This window comes from Vulpes lagopus, chromosome 10 (genome assembly GCF_018345385.1).
Source record: "Vulpes lagopus strain Blue_001 chromosome 10, ASM1834538v1, whole genome shotgun sequence".
NCBI lineage: Eukaryota > Metazoa > Chordata > Mammalia > Carnivora > Canidae > Vulpes > Vulpes lagopus.
The window spans coordinates 60,693,260-60,713,705 of record NC_054833.1 but is presented as its reverse complement, the minus strand read 5'-3'; the positions used below and the strand labels follow the sequence as shown (position 1 = coordinate 60,713,705).

At 46.1% G+C, this 20,446-nt stretch overlaps 1 protein-coding gene across 1 annotated transcript in view; it reads right to left on the bottom strand.

Annotated features, from left to right (window-relative positions):
* Positions 1-1,517: 1,517 nt before the first annotated feature.
* Positions 1,518-20,446, bottom strand: part of GLP2R (glucagon like peptide 2 receptor) — a 52,155-nt gene continuing 33,226 nt past the window's right edge. Inside the window, exons 11-13 of the mRNA XM_041769786.1 lie at positions 14,265-14,403; positions 5,633-5,674; positions 1,518-4,631 (exon numbers count right to left, since the gene is read on the bottom strand). Of these exons, the coding sequence (XP_041625720.1) occupies positions 4,284-4,631; positions 5,633-5,674; positions 14,265-14,403 (529 nt within the window). The 3' untranslated portion in view covers positions 1,518-4,283. The remainder of the gene's footprint in view (positions 4,632-5,632; positions 5,675-14,264; positions 14,404-20,446) is intronic.

The following is a 20,446-nucleotide window of genomic DNA, read 5'->3' as shown; positions in this document are numbered from 1 at the left end:
TCCTCACATACATGTAAACTAAGGGTTGGAAACGGGTCTTTTCAAGAGCAGTAATCCAAACTGCTCTCACAGGCTCCAGCCTCTTGTGTAGTGCCCCTTTGGTATGTCTTAGCATCCTCAGTGGTGTCCCTGACAGACTTGCCAGTAGGTCTCTCAATACCAGGTGCCATTGCTTCATTAGATACCACCATTCTCACCTCAACCAAGGCTATAGAACTTTAAAAAAAAATTATACATATTATTTATTTATTTATTCATAAGAGACACACAGAGAGAGAAGCAGAGACACAGGCAGAGGGAGGAGCAGGCTCCATGCAGGGAGCCTGGTGTGGGACTCGATTCCAGGTCTCCGGGATCACACCCTGGGCCAAAGGCAGATGCTAAACTGCTGAGCTACCCAGGGATCCCCTACTCTGTATTTGAAACATGTTATGTACTTAAAGCTAACTGTGGAAGAATCTGGATAGGTACTGTTGAAGGTTTGCAAGATGGTTTAATGAGGATAGGAAGGAAGGAAGGAAGGAAGGAAGGAAGGAAGGAAGGAAGGAAGGAAGGAAGGAAGGAGGAATAGAGGAGATCATGATCTGAGCCAAAGGCAGATGCTCAACCACTGAGCCACCCAGATGCCTCGAGGCTACAGTACTTCTGATATACATACCCAAGCTATGCACTGAGCTGCTGGTGAGCCTTCTGGGTTAATATTTGTGGCGTAGGGCCACAGGGAGTGGCATGTGTCACGGAAACAGCTCTTGTCACTGCCTCCTGGCAACAGCTCTCTTGAATGTGATTTGTGGCTTCCCTTTGTACACCAGGGCTCAGGCCTTGTCCATGGAGCCAGATGGGGACACAGACACCCTATTTCCCACTCCACCTCCATTTCTGTTGCTTGGAGGCCACACAAATTTATCAGATGAGCTCAGGTAGGTGTGTGTGTCTCATCTGAGGCCCTAGCTGGGATCCCACCCTTCAAAAAACAAAATAAAACAGCTCCACAAAACTAAGCCAACCACACTTAACGTCAATTATTACTCAGAGTTGTGAGAATCAGTCAAGTCTGTTCTTAACGAAGAATTTCTAAGCTGTACATGTCACAGACAGAAGGCTTATTTATTTGGACTTTAGCAGAGCATAGTGAGTTTTGGAGGGGAGGTGTCACTTGATACCGTTTCCATGTCTTCGACCTTGGTGACATATGAAAGCCAGGCAGGTGGCTATGGCCCCCAAAGCACAGGCAATAGAAGAAAATAAACAGATAAACCAGACTTTATCATGACCAGAAGCATCTGTCCGTCAAGGGACACCATCAAGAGGGTGAAAAGACAGCCTACAGAAGAAAAGGAAATATTTGCAAATTATATATCTGGTAAAGTCTTAAAATCCAGAACATACAAAGAAATTCAACAACTCAACAACAACTACAACAAAAAACCAAAAACCCATACAGCCTCATTTTTAAAACTGGGCGAAGGGCTTGAATAGGATTTCTCCAGAGAAGATATGCCAATGTCCATAATCACATGAAAAGGTGCTCAACATCTTTAGTCACCACAGAAATGCAAGTTAAAACTACCCTAGCTACCATGTCATACCCATCAGGATGGCGATGATCAAAAAAGTAGAAAGTAAGTGTTGGCCAGGACTGGATAGATTGGAACCCTTGTGCATGGCCGGTGGAATACAAAATGGCACAGCTGCTGTGGAGGATGGCTTGGTGGTTCCTCAAGATATTAAACAGAAGGACCTTAGGACTCAGCTGTTCTCCTCCAAGGCGTCTACTCAAAGAATTGAAAATAGAGACTCAAACAGAATCCTCTGCACACCCAAACCCACAGCGGCATTTTTCACAGTAGCCAAAATGGGGAAGCAACCCAGTGTCCATCACATGGTGAATGGAATAAAATATTTCATCCACACAGTGGAATGTTATTCTGCTGTGAAAAGGAAGGAGGTTCTAGTATATGCTACAAGATAGATGAACCTCGAGAGCAGTGTGTTGAGATAAGCCAGTCACAAAAGGACAAATATGGTGAGATTCCACTTATGTAATGTACCTAGAGCCATCACATACTGAGACAGGGTGTAGAATGGTGGTAACCAGGGGCTGGGCCTAGGAGATACAGGGTTAGTGGTTTTTTTTTTTTAAGATTTTATTTATTTATTCATGAAACACATAGAGAAAGAGGCAGAGACACAGGCAGAGAGAGAAGCAGGCTCCCTTTGGGGAACCCAGATGCAGGACTTGATCCCAGGACTCTGGGATCACGACCTGAACCAAAGACAGCTGCTCAACCACTGAGCCTCCCAGGCATCCCATGGGATTAGTGTTTAATGGGGATAGAGTTTCAGTTAGGAAGGTGAGAAAGTTCTGGAGATGGTTGGACAATAGTATGAATGCACTTGATGCCACTTATTTATAGACTTAAAAGTGGTTAACATGGTAAATTTTATGTTCATATATTTTACCACATTTAGAAAAGTTAAAAAAAGAACAAAATCACTCAAGAATTTCTAAAAATACCTATGTCCAGGCTCATTTACACCAATTCCATCAGAATCTCTGGGTCATGGCTAGCCATCAGTGTTTCCAAGCAAGTTCCTCAGGTGATTGTCTGGCCAGGATTGAGACCCACTAAGCCAGATCTTCAAAGCACCAAGAAAGTGAACAATCTAGGGGTTGGTCTAGATGAGGGGAGACACTTGCCTCCCACCCTTTTGGCCTCTGACCTCTGTCCCCTTCTGCCTTCTCCATCCCCTCCTCTGGGTCCCCAAGGAGGCTCAATGCCACAGCCCTTTCCTTCACATCTATCCAGGAACTGTGCTCCAGATTCTCAGGACACAAGAGACCTTCAGCACCCAGCGAGAAACACGTGTCAAAGAATTGACCTGATACAGACTCAATTAAATAAACTTGTTATTTTAATTGTTAAGGAGACAAGAGCAAGCGGGGGGTGTGTATGTGTGTGTGTGTGCACGTGTCACCCCATTTGGGGAGTGACAAGGCAGGGAGGACATATTTACAGATGCTTTGGGAAAAAAATAAACTTCCTTCTCCTATTCAAGGTCGGGTCCTGGGTCACTGATCCCCAATAGCATCCAATGCTTCCAAAGACATCTCTGTCCCATGTCATCGACGAGTGTATACTGGGGACCTACTCTGAACCTGCTGTGCTGGGTGCAGGCTAGGAACACAGCAGGGCCCCAGCTCCCTAGAAGCTAACAGACCTGAGCAGGGAAGGCAGGGATATTTAGAGCAGGGAGAAATTAGAAGGACGTATACTTTTAATGATTGAGCTATGTATGATCTGGACACCAAAAAAATAAACCTTCGCTTTGTTATGCACTTGCCCAGTGCCTCTGCTCCAGTTTCTCCTCTTGGCAAGCAGAGCCGGGACTCCAGGGGGGAGGGCGGAAACATGGAATCAGCAAGATAAATAATATTTTAGGTGCAATTGTTTAAAAATAGAAATTCACGCCCCAAAATCCGTCACAGGCAAAATACCAATGTTTTCAATAAAGTCAGGATCAGAATCTGCATTTAGATGAGCTGGTCTCTCGCTGGTCTCACCCTCATCCTGGCGCTGTGCTAATAAAAAGTTATCTTTAGAAATGGCCCATCTGCGGAAGCTTGCGGATTTTTTTAATGTTGTGTTAAAATATTACTTATCTTGAAGATTTTTTTTCCAGTGCTGTCTTAAATCTTGCACCCAAGCCGGGTTCCTCACCTACCTCACCCTAGTCCCCACCCTGCTGGCAGAGTGTCTTTGACAACGGAGCTGCTAGGCAAAATAGTGGCCTTGCAATGTCATTTGAACTGCGGATCACGTATACCCCATGGGATACACTTACACGAGAAGATTATTCGTGGATCTGAAATGCAAATCGAATTGAGCACTATGTGTTTTAACTACTAAATCTTGATGACTGCCCTACCGGTGTTCCCACTAGTGTAAGGCTGTATCTCTCTCATCCCATGGCAACGTACCCGCCCAAATACACATGCATTTTTGCACACTCCAAAGCGACACTCTTGGCCATTAACATGTGTTCCCCTAGAATCTTCCTCCTGTGGTTTTCTTCCAGCGCCCTGCTGTATTGCTTTAGTCACTGAGCCCGACCCTAATGGCCCGGGGCCTTGCTCAGCCTTTAGGGCATCCTCCACACTGGGTCTGAGCATCAGAGACCTGGACATGAACTTCACGCCAAAATGGGCGCGGTGCATGGGGAGACCCTGAGGGCTCTGTGCACATGCCACTTCCTTCCTCCCCGGGCGGTGGGCCTCCAGCCTAGATCTCACTCTCTTCCAGAATCTCCTCCATGGTGTGGGTCAGGGTGAAGTCCCCGTCGCTGCTCTCGGACAGGCTGCTGCCCCGGGGCCAGGCTGCGTGTCCCCGTGGGGGCCGGGGGCCCAGTCCCCCCAGGCCGTGCATTGCCAGGTGCAGGAGCTGTCCATGGTTGTTGCCACCGCCCAGCGAGGGCTGCAGCTTCTCCCGTGTCCTCGCGCGGCCTGCCTGGGACAGCTTCTTGGGACATTTTCCCAGGAACCGGAAGTCTTTCTGCAGGACCCAGGCACTGCAGCCTGAGTGGCGGGCCAGCAAGAAGCGGACCCAGTGCTTCCGCAGCTCAGCCTTCACCTGCGGGGGGATAAGAGGGCGGGTTACTGTTCCCGAGTCACCTGGCCGTGTGTGTGTGTGTGTGTGTGTGTGTGTGTGTCCTATCAGCAATCACTCACTGCACGGCTCCCATGTGCCACCCCCGGGAAACTTACCTTCTAACTGTGGAGATGCACAGAGAGGAGTAAACAAGCCTATGTGTGCACAGCGCATGGTAGTGACACCATGTGGCTACTGAACAGGACAGTGAGGCGAGGAGACAAAAATTTGAGATATAAGTGTTCCAGAAAGGACTGTGTAGAGGTGGCATATGACACCTGCCTGGTGGACAAGGAGCCCCCCGCCCCGCCCTGTAGGAAGACAGAGGTGACAGCAGTGAGCAGGCGGGAAGTGGGTTTTGCTGTCCAGGAGCTTACATTCTGGGGGGTGAAAGAGGGACTGGAGATGCCACCAATTCCTAAAGCCAGGAGGAAACCGCCTGCCCTCCCCCTTTCAAGCCTCTTTCCAGGAAGCAGAGAACTGGTAGTGATGATGATGATGATGATGATGATGATGATGATGAAAATCACCATAGTTACTGGGAACCCAGAAAGCTCAGAGCCACACAATAATAACCAGGGGCCGCTATTATAACCATTTTACAGATCAGGAAACTGAGGGCGAAAGAGCTCTAGGAACCCGATGCACTCAGACCTGCTAAGTGGATGAGTCACAGCCAGAATCCCGATTTTTGGACTCCAAAGTTCAAGCAGGTTCCCTCTGTCACATTTAATGAATGCTCCCTGAGTGCCCCCAGCAGGGCCAGAGCGGGGATGTGAGCCTCTTCCGTGCATCCCGACACTATCTCCCATTCCTCTGGACTTCCCCCTGCTTGCCCTACTGGGTGCTCACAGTATGCATTTGCCCTGGGTACATGCTGGTCACTGCACCATGTCCCCCATCACACAACCAGAAACCTGTGGGGGCTACAGGACGCCAGCCCCAGCCTCACCAGAACCCGAACGGCAGCTTCGGAGACGTACCTCTCCATTGGCAAAGCAGTACTGCAAGGCCACGAGTAATCCCTGCAAGCAAAGGAAGATATGGCATGAGGTTTGCCTTAGGAGAAGATGTGTCTGGGAATGGCCTGGAGAATCCAAGCCCCCCCTCGCCCCCCGCATCCGGGAAGCCCCCAGAAGAGTCAGGTGACTACATTGCCAGCGTTAACTGGAGTTGGCCATACTGGTCACATTAGCTTGGATTTCACTGGGATCTCTTCTGACTTTGACCTCCACCACCCGTATCAGCCCAGGTATGTGCTTAGATGCCTACAGGTTAATGATGAATAAATCCTAAATACTTTGTGTTATTCATTCAATTATACAAATATTGTACAAGACCGCTGTCCCATTTCTACTTGTTCATGGTGAGCATTGCTAATTTTTTTTTGGCCTCAATTTTATTCTTTCCCTTTGGGAACTGATGCTGCCCTACTCTCTGGGCTTATGGCAGGGTTGTCGATCATGGTCCCCATGTTCTAGGATGGCCATCACCACAATAATCAGCCCAAATGGTCAGGGGACCCAAGCAGGGCTGATGTGAATTCTTTTGCCTAGGAATGGAGGAAGGGTTGCACTCTCTTCCCTGTGTTTGCCAACTTTATGGTCAAAGTCAGCCCAGAGATACCCATGGGTGTCTTCCCAGCTGCAGGGAGTCAGCTTGTCTGAGGATGAAGCCAAGAGAGAGAAAAGCTGATGAAGCCAAGGTAAGAGACAAGATTTCCAATCTCGTATGCATACCTGGATCCACCAATGCCTGATCCTGAAGTTTTCATTTATGTGACATAATAAATAACCCCTTCTTGAGTCAACATTTCTTTTGAAAAGATAGATGATTCCATGCCCATCGTTTCTCATCACATGTAGATTAAAATTTAAAAATCTCCTAACCACAGAAGGCACCTGGGCTCTGTTTCTGTGTCGCTGACTTTATCCACTTCTTGTTACCCGCTTGCCCTCAGCCACTCCATTCCAGCCACACTGGCTTCTTCCAGCATCTCAAGCTGAGGTACTAGTTACCTGTCACTGTATAACTCAGTGGATCAAAACAGTCAAGATTTACCGTCTCACACAACTTTCTACGGGCCAAGAATCCAACGGTGGCTTAGCTGGGTATTTTGGTTCAGGGTCATCCTTCAGGTTGCAGACAAGATGTTGGCTGGGACTTCAGTGTTCTGAAGGCTTGACTTGCTTCCAAGATGGCTCACATGCCTGCCAAGTTGATGTTGGTTGGTGGTAGGAGGTGCTGGTCTCTGCCACAGAGCTGTGTGAGTGTCCTCGTGACAAGGGAGCTGGCTCCCCGACCTGCCCCGAGTGGGTGACCCAAGGGAGCCAGGCAGAAGCTACAACCTCTTGATGACCTGGCCTCAAAAGCCACATTCCTTCATGTCCACAGTACCTTAGCAGTCATGCAGATCAACCCTATTCCTTGTGAGAGGAGACTCTGTGGGGCCGTGAATACCAGGAGGCAAAGATCCTTGGTGGCTATATTGGACACTAACTAGCACAACTCATTGCTTATTGAGGTCCCTTCATGCTTTCTGTCTTCTGGACCATTCTTCTCTCAAATCTCTGCCTAACTGGCTTCTCAAAATTCAGCTCTTAGCTCAAATATCTATAAAAGAGAGAGATCTTACCCGACCGCTCAATTTTTGGTAGCCTCTCCAGTCACCGTGAGCTGTGAGCTCTCTGATTATATTCTTTGCAGCCCCAGAATTATGTTGTTATTACTGGGCAACTTGGTTCTTAACTGTCCCTCCCTGCCCCCACCCAGCAAGGCTGGCGTCTTTATCTAGTCTTTTCACTACCAGACACCCAGAACCAAAAACAAATGCCTGGCACATGAGAGGAGCTCAACCCTTTCTGTAAAAGGAATATGTGAGTGAGTGAGTTGGGTTTCTGTTACTAACAACACAAGAGCTTCGCCTTGTACAATGCACAATGATTTCTAAAACACAACAGGACGGTCTCCTTTCTGTTGTCTTCCTTGTCATTTATGAAGCATTGTGGGCACCAAGGGTCCCAGTGGAAACGACAGGCCACCTTTACGTGGCATTTCCATTTCCAAAGCACCTGTGTTGGGGAAGTTTCTGGAGAGGGATACCCATCTTGATGTCGGAAGATTTTTCTGGATTCACTGCCTGACTGCCAAGAAGTCTGGGATCAAAGCTGTTGTAGCTTGTGACTGTCTTCCAGCATTTGCTGACTCTAATGCTTCCTGATGTGAGATCCAGCTACGCTAACCTGCATTCCATGGTCTCCCCAGTCATGTGAGCATCTGTGGCACCTGGGCTGTGTGTCTAAAGTACTAGAGCTCCATACATGTGCAGGACTCAAGTGCCTGAGTGTTTGTAGGGGGGAGGGGAACAGCGTAAAATGGCAGGACTCACAAGGGAAGGACACGTTTCTGACTGAAGAGTGAGGGTCAGAGTGCAGACCGACTCTCCCATCTCTCTTGATAATATTTCTCTCACCCCCTGCAGCTGGCAAGGGAGGTTTGGTACTGGGAAAGGAGCTGATATTATAAAGGGATTATAACATGTTGCCCTGGGGGAAGATTTTTATGGTCTTCCTTATGGAGGCTTAGAGATTTGGTGTGCTGGCTATCTTGATGTCAGTCATGTGTTTGGATTCTGCTCACCAGTGTGGGATTTTCTTTCTCCATGCACCCTTTATTCCATGGGGATAGCTCCTAAACAGGGGCATGGTGGTACCAGTTTATCACTGCCACACACACACACAGTCTCATTGGGGGTTCCTAGTTGCCCCATACAGTGGCAGGGAGATTATGCATGCCCTTGAGCCTATGATATTAGAAGAGGTAGCTTTCCCCTGTCGGAATCCTCACGAATGAGTTAGCTAAAATAGGATTCCACATCACACACATGTCTTTCACTTCTTTGGGTTCTTGACTGACTGTTTTCAGAGGCTCCTGGAGTCCGGTTAACTCTCATTCTAGATAAAATGAGTGTGAAGGGAGTGGTCCCACAGAACAGATGGCGCTCACTTCCTATGCCACCACCACTTGGTGACAAGTCTCTCCAAAGATCCCTTGATGGTGAAATTCTCTATGAAATAAGCTCTTGGAAGAGTGAAGGAGCCTCCAAGCAGCAAGGAAAAGCCTCTGTTGGGCCCATGACAGTTCCTGCTAATGCACTAAAATATGACCCACCGGATGTGCCCCCACACATCTGCTCACTCATGCTGTCACCTCTGCCTAGGAGGATGGAGGGGAGTAGTGCAGGGGTACCCAGAAGTACTCTGTCCATGCACAGGCCCTGTCAGTGTGTTTCCTGGCTCAGTTTGCACAGGAAACACAGGATCCTCATGTTTCTCACTGATGCATGGCAGCAGGCAGAGCTCCAGTTGCAGGACCAAAGGATCCAGTGAGGTGGTGAGTCCCCAGAAATGGCCCCAAGGATCTCTCCTTTCCCTATAGGCATACGTTACTCCTCACATAAAGTGGTGGACCATCTTTCCCCTCCCCTTGAATCTGTGACTCCTGTACAATGTGGTGGAAGTAACCTTCTGGGACTTCCGAGCCTATACGTTAAGAAATCTTGGAAGTTTCTACCTTCTCCCTCTTAGAACATTTGCTCTGGGGATGCTCTGGGAGTCCAGCACCAGGCCCAAGGTGGATGGAGAGGCTACGTGGAGGAGAACAGATACGACATTCTATGATCAAGAGCCTCAGCTGAGCCCCAGCCAACAGCCCGTGTCAATGTCCAGCCATGTGAATGAATCATTTTGGATGTTCCAGCCCAACTGAGCTTTCAGATATTTTCAGGCCCATTTTTAAAATTGCATGTATCAAAAATATCACCCTGCTGAGTCCAGAAGGCCCAGTTTATAGAATCATTAAAGATAACAACACAGTTCCTGCTTTGAGCCATGAAGTTTTGGGGTAGTTTGTCACAGAGCAGTCAGTGGAGCTGCTAACACAAGCTCCCTTGCCAATGGAGTCTGATAAAAGCTGATTCTTCCTCAAAATCTGTCCCATGTAGTTCCCCCATAAGCTTCTGGTCCTCAGAGGGCCTGGGGCATGTGAGCTCAGCTGACCAAGGGCTCACATAACCTATCAAGCCCTCAGAGGAAGAAAAGCCAACAAATACTGCTGACATAATAGCTATTGGTTCTTGTTTCATTGCTGACAATGAAATTGTTTCTAATTTATGATTATCTTTTAAAGAAGGTTAACACCAAACAACACAGGAAACTTGAGTTATTAAAGCTTCACCATTGAAATCCACCCCCAAAGATTGAAATATATTAAACATGGTTTCATAATGAAAATAAACAAGGCCAGCAATGGGTTCTGTGTCGCAGCTCAGAGCCACACACAGCTCAGCTCCAACAGAAGGAAAAAGGAGCCAGGGCACCTGAATGGCTCAGTGGTTGAGTAGATATCTGCCTTTGGCTCAGGGCGTGACCCCGGGTCCTGGGATCGAGTTCTGCATTGGGCTCCCTGCAGGGAGCCTGCTTCTCCCTCTGCCTGTGTCTCTGCCCTCTCTGTCTCTCATGAATAAATAAATAAAATAGGGATCCCTGGGTGGCGCAGCGGTTTGGCGCCTGCCTTTGGCCCAGGGCGCGATCCTGAAGACCCGGGATCGAATCCCACGTCGGGTTCCCGGTGCATGGAGCCTGCTTCTCCCTCTGCCTGTGTCTCTGCCTCTCTCCCTCTCTCTCTGTGTGACTATCATAAATAAAGAAAAATTAAAAATATATATTTAAAAAAAAATAAAAATAATAAAAAATAAAAAGGAAGGAAAAAGGAGCCATCATTCAATTGCCCAGCCCCAGGCTCTGCCTCTGGCCTTTGATGAGCATGAGGCACTATGACAGAGTGCTTCCCAGCAGGGGCTCAACCTCCACAAAGAAACCTCATCTCTGGTGACTACTGGCATGCAGAAGTCCTCCTCTGAGTCCTCTGTCACTAAAGTGGTAGGATAATTTCTCCCTCATGGTGACAATGTGAGGGTTCTATGAGATCAAAAGCATTTGGAAGTAAAAGGATGTTTTCTCATGTTCCATTTTATTTTTTAATTTTTTTAAAGATTTTATTTATTTATTAATGAGATAGAGAGAGAGACAGAGAAAGAGAGAGGCAGAGACACAGGCAGAGGGAGAAGCAGGCTCCATGCAGGGAGCCTGACATGGGACTCAATCCCCGTCTCCAGGATCATGCCCTGGGCTGAAGGCGGAGCTAGACTGCTGGGCCACCCAGGCTGCCCTTTGTTTTTGTTTTTGTTTTTGTTTTTGAGACACGGTTTTGCGGGATATAGAATCCTTGGTTGAATTATGTTTCTTTCAACATTTTGATTATGTCATATCACTGCTTCCAGACTCCTACTGTTTCTGATTTGAGTCAGGTGTCACTTGTTTGTTGGTCCCTGTGTGTCATGAGTCATTTTTCTCTTACTACTTTCAAGAGTTTTCTCTTTGCGTTTGGCTTTCAACAGTTGAACTATAACATTTAACATTTATAACATTTATATAACTATAACTATAACATTTCTCGGTGGGGATCTCCTTGTTTTATCTTCTTTGGGATTCATTGAGCTTTCTGGATTCATAGATCAATGTTTTTCATCACCTTTGGGAAGTGCACAGCCCTTATTTCTCCAAAGAACTTTTCTTCTCCTTTCTCTCTCTTGTCCTTCTGGGACTGTATGCTGAAATGCTCAATGGTGTTCCACAGATCTCTGAGACTCTTTTATTTTCTTCATCCCTTTTTTCCTGTTTCTCAAATTGGAGCATTTCAACCGACCTATCTTCAGATGTATTGGCTTTTTCTTCTGCCATCTGATTCTGATATCAAGCCTCCCAAGTGAAATTTTCATTTTCATTATTGTACTTTTCAACCCTAGAATTTTTTCAGGTTGTTTCTTATTTTGCAATTTCTCTCTGTATTGAGATTTCCTAATTGATAAATCTTTGTCATCATGCTGATCTTTAATTTCTTAAACATGATTTCTTTCAGTCCTTCAAACATATATTTTTTGAGGATTTTAATTTTAAGTAATCTCTACACCCAATATGGGGCTCAATTTCACAATCCTGAGATCCAGAGTCACACGCTTTACCAACTGAGCCAGCCAGGCACTCCTGAACATATTTATATTTATAACAGCTTCTTTGAAATTCTTTGTCTGCTAAGCAACCTCTCAGAGAGTTTCAGTTGACTGCTTTTCTTTTTCCTGAGTAAGGGTCACACTCTTGTTTCTCTGCATGTCTCATAATTTTTCGTTTTTGTTGTTCAAAACTGGAAGTTTTATTTTTTTTATTTTTTTATTTTTTAACAAACTGGAAGTTTTAGAATCTGTATTCCCTACTCCCTACTTCCTGGGTAGTTTCTTTGTCTGGGCCATTAGTTCTGTGAGACTTTTCTCCCCTGTGTTATACAGCTCACTGATGTCTGTGCTCATTTCAAAAATTTTTGGCTTTGTGTTTAAGTCTGGCCTCCTGATCCTGTTTATAATAGCTTAACAATTAGTCAATGATTGATCAGAAGTCATGTTCAATCACCTTAAATCAGTAAGACTTCCACACTCTTTAATAATGGACCTGTGTGTGGCTTGGGGGACTCATTCCAAGTTTAGACAGTTGATAAGTCTTCTATGGCTTTTACTTTCTATCTCCTGTGTCTCCTGGATGTGTGTGCAGGAGCTCGTGTTCAGCCAGCAACATGTGAATATCCTCTCTGGTCTCCCCTGAGTGTGTATGTAACCTTGCACAAGCCTCCAGCCTACCAGAGAAATATTTTGGAGCTGATCAAAACCCATGATATGTCTCATTCCTCAAATCCCCCTATTGAGTTTCTGGCTAGCGTGCCAGACCGTTTCTCATCCCAGCTAGGATGACCGTCTTAGGCTGTGACATTTTCATCTCTCAATCCTTTGCCACTGAGATCACTACTGTATCTGACAGTGGCCAGGAGTGTGGGCTTTTCCTGCTCTCTGATTGTTCTACATCAAGTCAGCCCCTTATTGCAACGAAGCTGCTAGTTTTCACTAGAATTTCCTCACTGACGGAGAAGTTGAAGGACAAGCGCATTCCAGGCTAAACAAATGGACCCCACTGTTGTTACTCAGATTTAACAATTTTTCTTGAATAAACTCTTCTCAGCCTTTTGTATGCCTCTGGCTGGTTTCCAGGGCCCTCACGTCATTGCTGTTGACAATCTTGTGTGATTTTACTGTTGTTTCTTGGGGGAGGGGACTGCTTGCCAAGTGCCTCTTTCCTCCATTCCATAAGTCCTGCCCTGTACTAGCATTTTGCAATGATTAGTCCCAAGGTTACCACTGAACAGAGACTCTGCTGCCAGCACTGTTTTTGATGGTTGCTTGGATTTGTGGCCTTTGCTACTGAGCCATGCTTTTCAGTATTGATACCCTTGTGTAGTCTCCTCCCCTTCAGTCCAGGCTGGGATTTTCTTTAAAAATCTGGGATTTGCTTTAATTTTTTTTCTTTGTTTATATATATAGAAAGTGAGCAGGTGAGGAGCCAAGAGAAGGGGAAAGAGAATCTCCAGCAGGCTCCACACTCAGCATGGAGTCTGACTTAGGGCTCAATCTCACAACCCTGAGATCATGACCTGAGCCAAAATCAAGAGTCGGATGCTTAACCAACTGAACTACCCAGGCACCCATGGGATTTGCTTTAAACATCAGAATGCAGAAGAAGTATCACTGTATGAGTTTCAGGCCTAGGCATCTAGAAGGCTGGAAGCTCCTGCTTTTGTGCTCTTGGAAGCTCTGTACTGCCATCTAAGAAGTTCAGCTTCCCTGCTAGACAGATCATGTGAGGAGAATCGGCAGTAAGGGATAGGCCCCAAGACTGTATGGAACTGAGGGAAGTAGCTGGCAGTGAGAAATGAAGCCCCAGAAATTTGACCAAATAAATCCACTCCAGCCAGCCCTAACCATGTGAGCCTTCCCAGCTCAGGCACCAGACATAAGAGTGGTGAAGCATCTTGGAAGGCATGGCATCACATGGAGCAGAGGGGAGCCATCCTTACTATGCTCACCTGGAGTTCCCCAGAATAATGAAAAAGAATAAAAATTATCGTTGTTATAAGATACTAGGTAATGGATAACAATTTAAGGATGGATAACCAAATAGCCAGAAAAAAGAGCAACAGCTGGACTACTGGTTCTAGTTTTGGCCTCCTCCAACACATCTTGACACAACTGGCAAGCTTCAAGAGCTGCCTGGTCTTGACTCACTGGTTCCTACCAAGTTGTATTGTGTTCTGAGTATGTCACCTGAAGTATAGACAATGTTCATTGTGCACAATGCCCTGCAGAGAGCCCAGCAAAAATAGGCACATAATAAAAGGCTTCACGCTGACACTCACAGTTAATATGATTGTGAGTCACACCAACTATTACAGCCCAGGAAACAGACCACTTTTCCCTTCTTAGTCACTGAGTCATGCTGGCAGGATCAAGGCAACACAACACTTTTGGTCTACACACCCTTTTCATGCCATAGGTGCCAGTGCCAGAGAGCCTGTTGACACTACAACTTTGTTTCTTTCTCAATTCTCAATCTGTCTGGGTCAAGGGCATTTGGTTTTCTCCAAAGCAAAGGAATCCATGTTCAGATGCCTACTTACATGAAATGAGCTCAGAGTCAGCTGCATGAAGAGTCGTATAAGTTTTGAAAATCCTTCCACTTGATCATCAGTGATGAAGGAGAAGAGAACCTCGTGAACACCCAACAAAGGAATGAGGACCAGTGTTGACTTTGCCAATCTGCAAATGACAACCAAAAAACTGTCAGGAGAGCTATGTTGAGAATAGGCAGTTTCCTGCTCTTCTGTCCATGACTTTATCATAGTTCTTATCATACTGAAAAATAGTTGATCTTCTAGTTTGTCTCCTTGGCTACACATTGAATGCTTTAAGGGCCAGTGTGGTCTTGTTTAACTGATTCCTCCCTACACCTGACTCTTGGCAGACACTCAGGATACATGAATGGAGTGAATGAATGAATAAATGAATGGATGGATGGATGAATTTTCCTATAAAGATTATGATATGCCTATAGATCTTAATGTTTTGACTGATGGATAGATTTCCATGTGCATGGCTGTCTCCCTGGGACACTACACCACTACCAGGTATGACAGATTTCCTATTTCCTGGCTGGCAGGTGCCTCTATTTCTTTCTCTATTCAGGACTTCCAATGTCAGTGCTTTATTGAACCTGAGAAGGGAAAGCAAATGAAGTATCTGGGGTCACACAGCCACTAAGTGACAAATCCAGGCCTGGAAGTGAGGCTTCTGACTCCAAACTCACACCCTACACACTCCATGCAGAGCTTGACCTTCAAGCCCCATGCTGCCCTTCAGCCCCAAGACAGCAAGGGCTGCAGGAAATGAGAAACTGATCCTCCTCATAAAAAGTACTGTGTGGAAGCTTGCTGCTGTATACACTCTGCATAAAAAAAGACAAACATTCCTTTGTACCACCCACGTGCAAAGTGCACAGCTGGGGCCCAAACATTCCATATCGCATACCGGTGGTTCCCAAACATGGTTTATCATTAGAATTCCTTAAAGAACCTAAAAAGATAGATGATAGATAGACAGATAGATGAATGAATGGATGGATAAACAGATAGATGGAGAGATAGATGGAGAAATGGATAGGTGGATAGGTGGGTGGATGGATGGGTAGATGGATGGATGGATAGATAGATGGAGAGATAGATGGCTGGCTGGCTGGCTGGGTAGATAATAGATAGATGATAGAAAGATAGTAAATAGGTATAGCCAGCTAGCTTCCTCAGCTGAGGTGTCAACCTCCTGAGTCAAAACCTCTGCCCTTTGAGTCCTGGGAATGTAAATTTTTAAGGAATCCTCCCATGGGGTTCTGATAAGCGGCCACATTTGGGAATGACTTTTTTTTTTAACCATTGAGCTGCTTCTTAATTTAAAACTACCTACATTAGCAAAAGTGACTCATACCCAGGGCACAAACAAAGCTACTGTCTTGTATATACACACTGGAAAAAAAAAGTTTAATCCCTAATGACTTTTTAGCCCAAGTCACTTTTCTTAAAGGGCCAGACTTGGAGAAGGCTTCCCCCCACCCCAACCCTGTGGAATTAACGATGGAGGAGATCATGGGCGATGTCCTCGGGAAGATTAACTATATGCAAGAGAAAGTGTTTAGTGTGGATCCTGTGTCTGTGAGACCCATTCAAGTGTAATGGTATCAAGGAAATGAGAAAATCTCACCTTTGTCCCCCGAAAAGACCTAGAACCGTAGGAGGAAAGTAGGCACATAAGCTGTGTGTGCAAGACCAGTGACGGATGGGGTATTGGGGGTGGGAGTGCTAGGCAGTGGGGAAACAGACACCAGGTCTAGTTATGCCCTTCCCCTGAGCTGAGCCCCATCAATTCCAACCCCACTCCCATCCAGGGCAACACTAAGGTGGTCCTAAGGACAGAATATTTCAAGAGAGTTGTTTATGTGCTTGTTTTTGCTTTTTAATTTCCAGGAGTGTTTTTAAAACCCTCTGTCTCAGAGGCAGCAAAGTGGCAACCACAGGTTAAATTTGTACTACTGGTGGTTTTTACTTAGGCTAAGGGGGTGATTTCTGTTACTGGAACCACTTATAAGTAATAAAGACAGTTGGAGCAGAGGGGGCCAGATTTCTGGCTTCTTTGGAAGAACACGGAAATCTGGGCCTGCAATTTTTCTTGGTAATTGTCATCGGCGGGCCCATAGCAGCTGTTTTCTTCACAGGGAACATGTCCTCTATAACATTCAACCCATCTGTACTACTCACTTATGTTCCACGCTTGGCCCCTGTGAGTATCTGAGTTTGTGACCCTTGCTCTGGGTTATCTAAGTTTTATTTAATTAATTAATTTATTTTTTAAAGATTTTATTTATTCATTCATGAGAGACACAAAAAGAAAGAAGCAGAGACACAGGCAGAGGGAGAGCAGGCTCCCTGTGGGGATCCTGATGTGGGGCTTGATCCCACAACACAGCCTGAGCCAAAGGCAGATGCTCAACCACTGAGCCACGCAGGTGCCTCAGTTATCTGAGTTTTAATGATACGTGCTACATACTTAGATGCAGGTCTGCATTTCACCATTAACTTGGGGCCATGCTATTCAAAACATTAGGTGTTTTGAATAAGCTCTGTATTTTGGAATAATAGCAAATCTGTAGAAAAGTAGCAAAGAGAGTACAGAGAGTTCCACATATGCTTCCCCCAGTTTCCCCTCATGTTAAATCGTGTATAACCATGGTACATTTATTTGTTAAGACTAAGAAGCCAATACTGGCATCGGACAAGTAACTGTGCTCCAGATCCCTCTCAGGTTTCACCAGGTTTTCCCCTAATGTCCTTTTCATGTGCCCGAGTCCCATATTTAGCATGGGATGATTTTTAAGGAATGGCCTTCTGTTTATGAAGCTTTGGGCCATTTTAGTAACTGTCAGCTCCCTGGTAGGATGTCAAGGGATTCCCCGTTCCTTATCTCATTCTAACTTCTCCTTAGACAAAGTACCATGTGTGTTCCTGTTCGGATAGAAATCCATAAATATATATCTACAGCCGTTTACTCTTATGAACTGTATTTATGCTTATTTTTCATCTATAGTCATTTGTTTGTTTAAATTGTTTGGTTTATTGCAGTCATTCAGTGATCCAACAAATATTTATGGAGCATGAGCCAGTGCAGTGGGAGAAGAGGTGCTGTGGTCAAAGGCAGTGGAGCCCAGGGGCAGTATCTGGGCCTGGGTTCAAATCTCGATGCCACCAATTATCCTCCATGTGGCTTTGGACAAATTATTTAAGCTCTCATCTATAAAAATGAGGATTATACAACTAATACCATAATATGAAGTGTTGAAATAATTAAAACATTATTATTAATAATAATACAACTGACAGTGTCGTTTGAAAGAGCAAATAAACACATGGTAAGCCCTCGGAATATTGATATCTGATACTTGAAGAATGTTCACTAGGATTTGGGTATCACTGTTTTTTTTAAAATAAGCCATCTTTGCCTTCAGGTTGCTTACAACCTCCACCACGACTTTGATCAATTTCACTTCCATTTGTTACATTTTTTTGGTTTTGGGTGCCCACCAGAACATCTTTTTGGAAAGGGCTCTGAGGCTCGGCAGGTGAAGAAATGACCCTCCTTTATAAATTCAGCAAGAGCTCTGCCCGGCACACCACATGGAGAGTAGAGACTGGTCCTCCGGGGGAAGAGCAGCCTGGGTGCTGGAAGCCACAAGGAACAGACAACTCTGACGCCACTGAGCATCATCAGCTGGCATCTGCCCACATTCCAGGGGCCTGGCTCGGCTCTCCCACTCCTGGCCAGGCAGGTGTGCCATGTAACTCTCCTCTGCTTGAATGCTGGAAGCCCAGGGACAGGATGGGGACTACAGGAGGTTCTCCAGCAACTAACAACTTGCCTTTTTGGCAAGACCCAGACCTATTTAATTTAAACTTTCCTAAAATATGCTCCTGGAGGAGATGGGGGCCAAATCTTGAGAGCTACATTCTGAAAGTTCTCAAAATCTGGGGGAGGTGGAAGCAGGCCTGTTTCTACCAGAGTTTGGACAAAATGCCCTGGGCCCTGTCGCCCCTTCCTCCTCATCCTAGCCGGGGAGGGGTGGCAAAGGAAAACAGACCTGGAGGGGGACGTGGAGGTAGAAGAGCTCAGTGTGAGCTGGTGGGGGTGACCTAGTGGGGTGACTTAGAAATGAGAGCATTAGCACTGCTCTGCAGAGAAAAATGAGCAGATGCCCTCCTCAATGCTGCAGGATTCGCCAGCCAGGGCAGGAAAATCAGGTGGGCTGGTGTGTCCTGAGAGGCAGGACCCTGGGTTTTTGCTAATTAATGAGCATAAGCTGAGCAATTGTACTGTGCTCTGTGCTGGAGCAAGGTGAACAGAAAGCAGATGGCCAACCAGAATGATGAAGAAAGTCACAAAGATGCTAAGAGTCCCCTGTACTTACCGAGCCCTATCTGTGGAGACCCTGAGAAATGAGCCCTGCTTTCACCAGGCAGGTGGCCCCACAGGGCAGTGGGGGTTTCTCACGGTCAGTGATCCTTCGCACCGATCACTCTACTTTGACGACATGATCACTGGCAACACCCCAGTGACTGCTTTGAATTTCTGGCTTATTTGTTGTCAAGTATGCTAGGAGTGCAGGCACCAGGAGGAAACCCCCCTGCTCATTCCCGCCTTTCACCACCTCTAAGAATGAACAGTTGTATAGTCTGGTTTATATATCAGTCTCTTGTGAGTCCAGTTGGCATTAGGCAGCTCTCCAAAGTCTCAGCCATTTGGGAACACTGATACGTCCCTGGGTGGTGACAAACTCACCAAGGTAAGGTGTCTTAGCCTGGGAGGACTCCAGGTGGGCATAAACCCAGGTTTCTCTTTTCAAGCTTTATCCTTGAACAAGGGTGGAGGAAGGGAGGAAAAAACCTTTCCAGACTGGTTGTATATATCAGACAAGTTATTCTTTCTCCTCCCAAAATAGCTGTCTTGGATCATTGCTCAGCCATGAGGGTCTCCCCAGTATTTATGCTTGCCTAGATTGTCAGCTCCCAGTCGGGTATGCACACTTGAGGGCTGTGCAAAAACAATCCATGTGGCATTAGAAGAAAACGTAATAAGGAAAGATAATTGAAGTTCTATGTGTTAAATTTTAATCCATCCTTTACCATTTTCTCTTTCTGTTGTATTTTATAATGTCTATATCAGCTCAACAGACCATGGGTATGAATGATGAGGGGCATGCTCAGAATTTCTTTTTTTTTTTTTAATTTTTATTTATTTATGATAGTCACAGAGAGATAGAGAGAGAGGCAGAGACACAGGCAGAGGGAGAAGCAGGCTCCATGCACCGGGAGCCCGACGTGGGATTCGATCCCGGGTCTCCAGGATCGCGCCCTGGGCCAAAGGCAGGCGCCAAACCGCTGCGCCACCCAGGGATCCCCAGAATTTCTTTATTGAAAAAGATGCATGATCAGAAAAGTTTGGGAACCACCATCTCGGATAATTCCAAAGGAGATCTTGCAAAAGGGGATGTTGTGGCTGCTTAGAAGCATATCTGCCATGGCCCAACCTGAAAACTCCATGGGTTATTTCACTACAGCATCTGACCCAGTGTCCTGCACTCTGCATCAAAATATCTTGGGGGAAGTCCATAAGAAGTCCAGGTAACAGGGCTCCATTCCACATTTACTGAGTCTGAATACCCAGTGGAAGGCCTCATGAGTCCATGCTTTTGGCTGCCTTGCCAGGTGATGCTTATAAGCAGCTAGAATGGAAAGCTTCTTTAGGGGACCCTATGGGTTTGGAGCATGGGGAGCCCCAATGGTACATGGTGGGCTTTGAGGGCAGAAAAAAGCAGGGTGTAGACTCTCAGTCTGCATGGAAAGTGGTGTCTTGGGATTTGTCTACTCCCTGTTTCTGTTTCTGGGCAGTGCCGTCCTCTGTCGGGTTTCCCAGATGCTTCAGTGTCCCCTGTGCCTGGTTAGTGAGAGGCCTGCCCTCCCTGAATGGACCCATGATGGGAAGACTAGAGCAGCTCTAACCATGATTTTAGATCTCCACCCTCAGAGAGCAGTTAGAGGCTTAGCCTTGGGAGAAGAGCCAAAGAAGCTTTGAGCCACTTAGAGTTCTCCACCAGAGGCGCCAAGAAAGTCGGCATGGTTCTGTGTTGTCCAAGCCAGCCCAAGTGCCTTCAGGATGAGAGGGTGAGTTGCAAAATGTTTGGGCCAATTATAGCATATATTTGTCA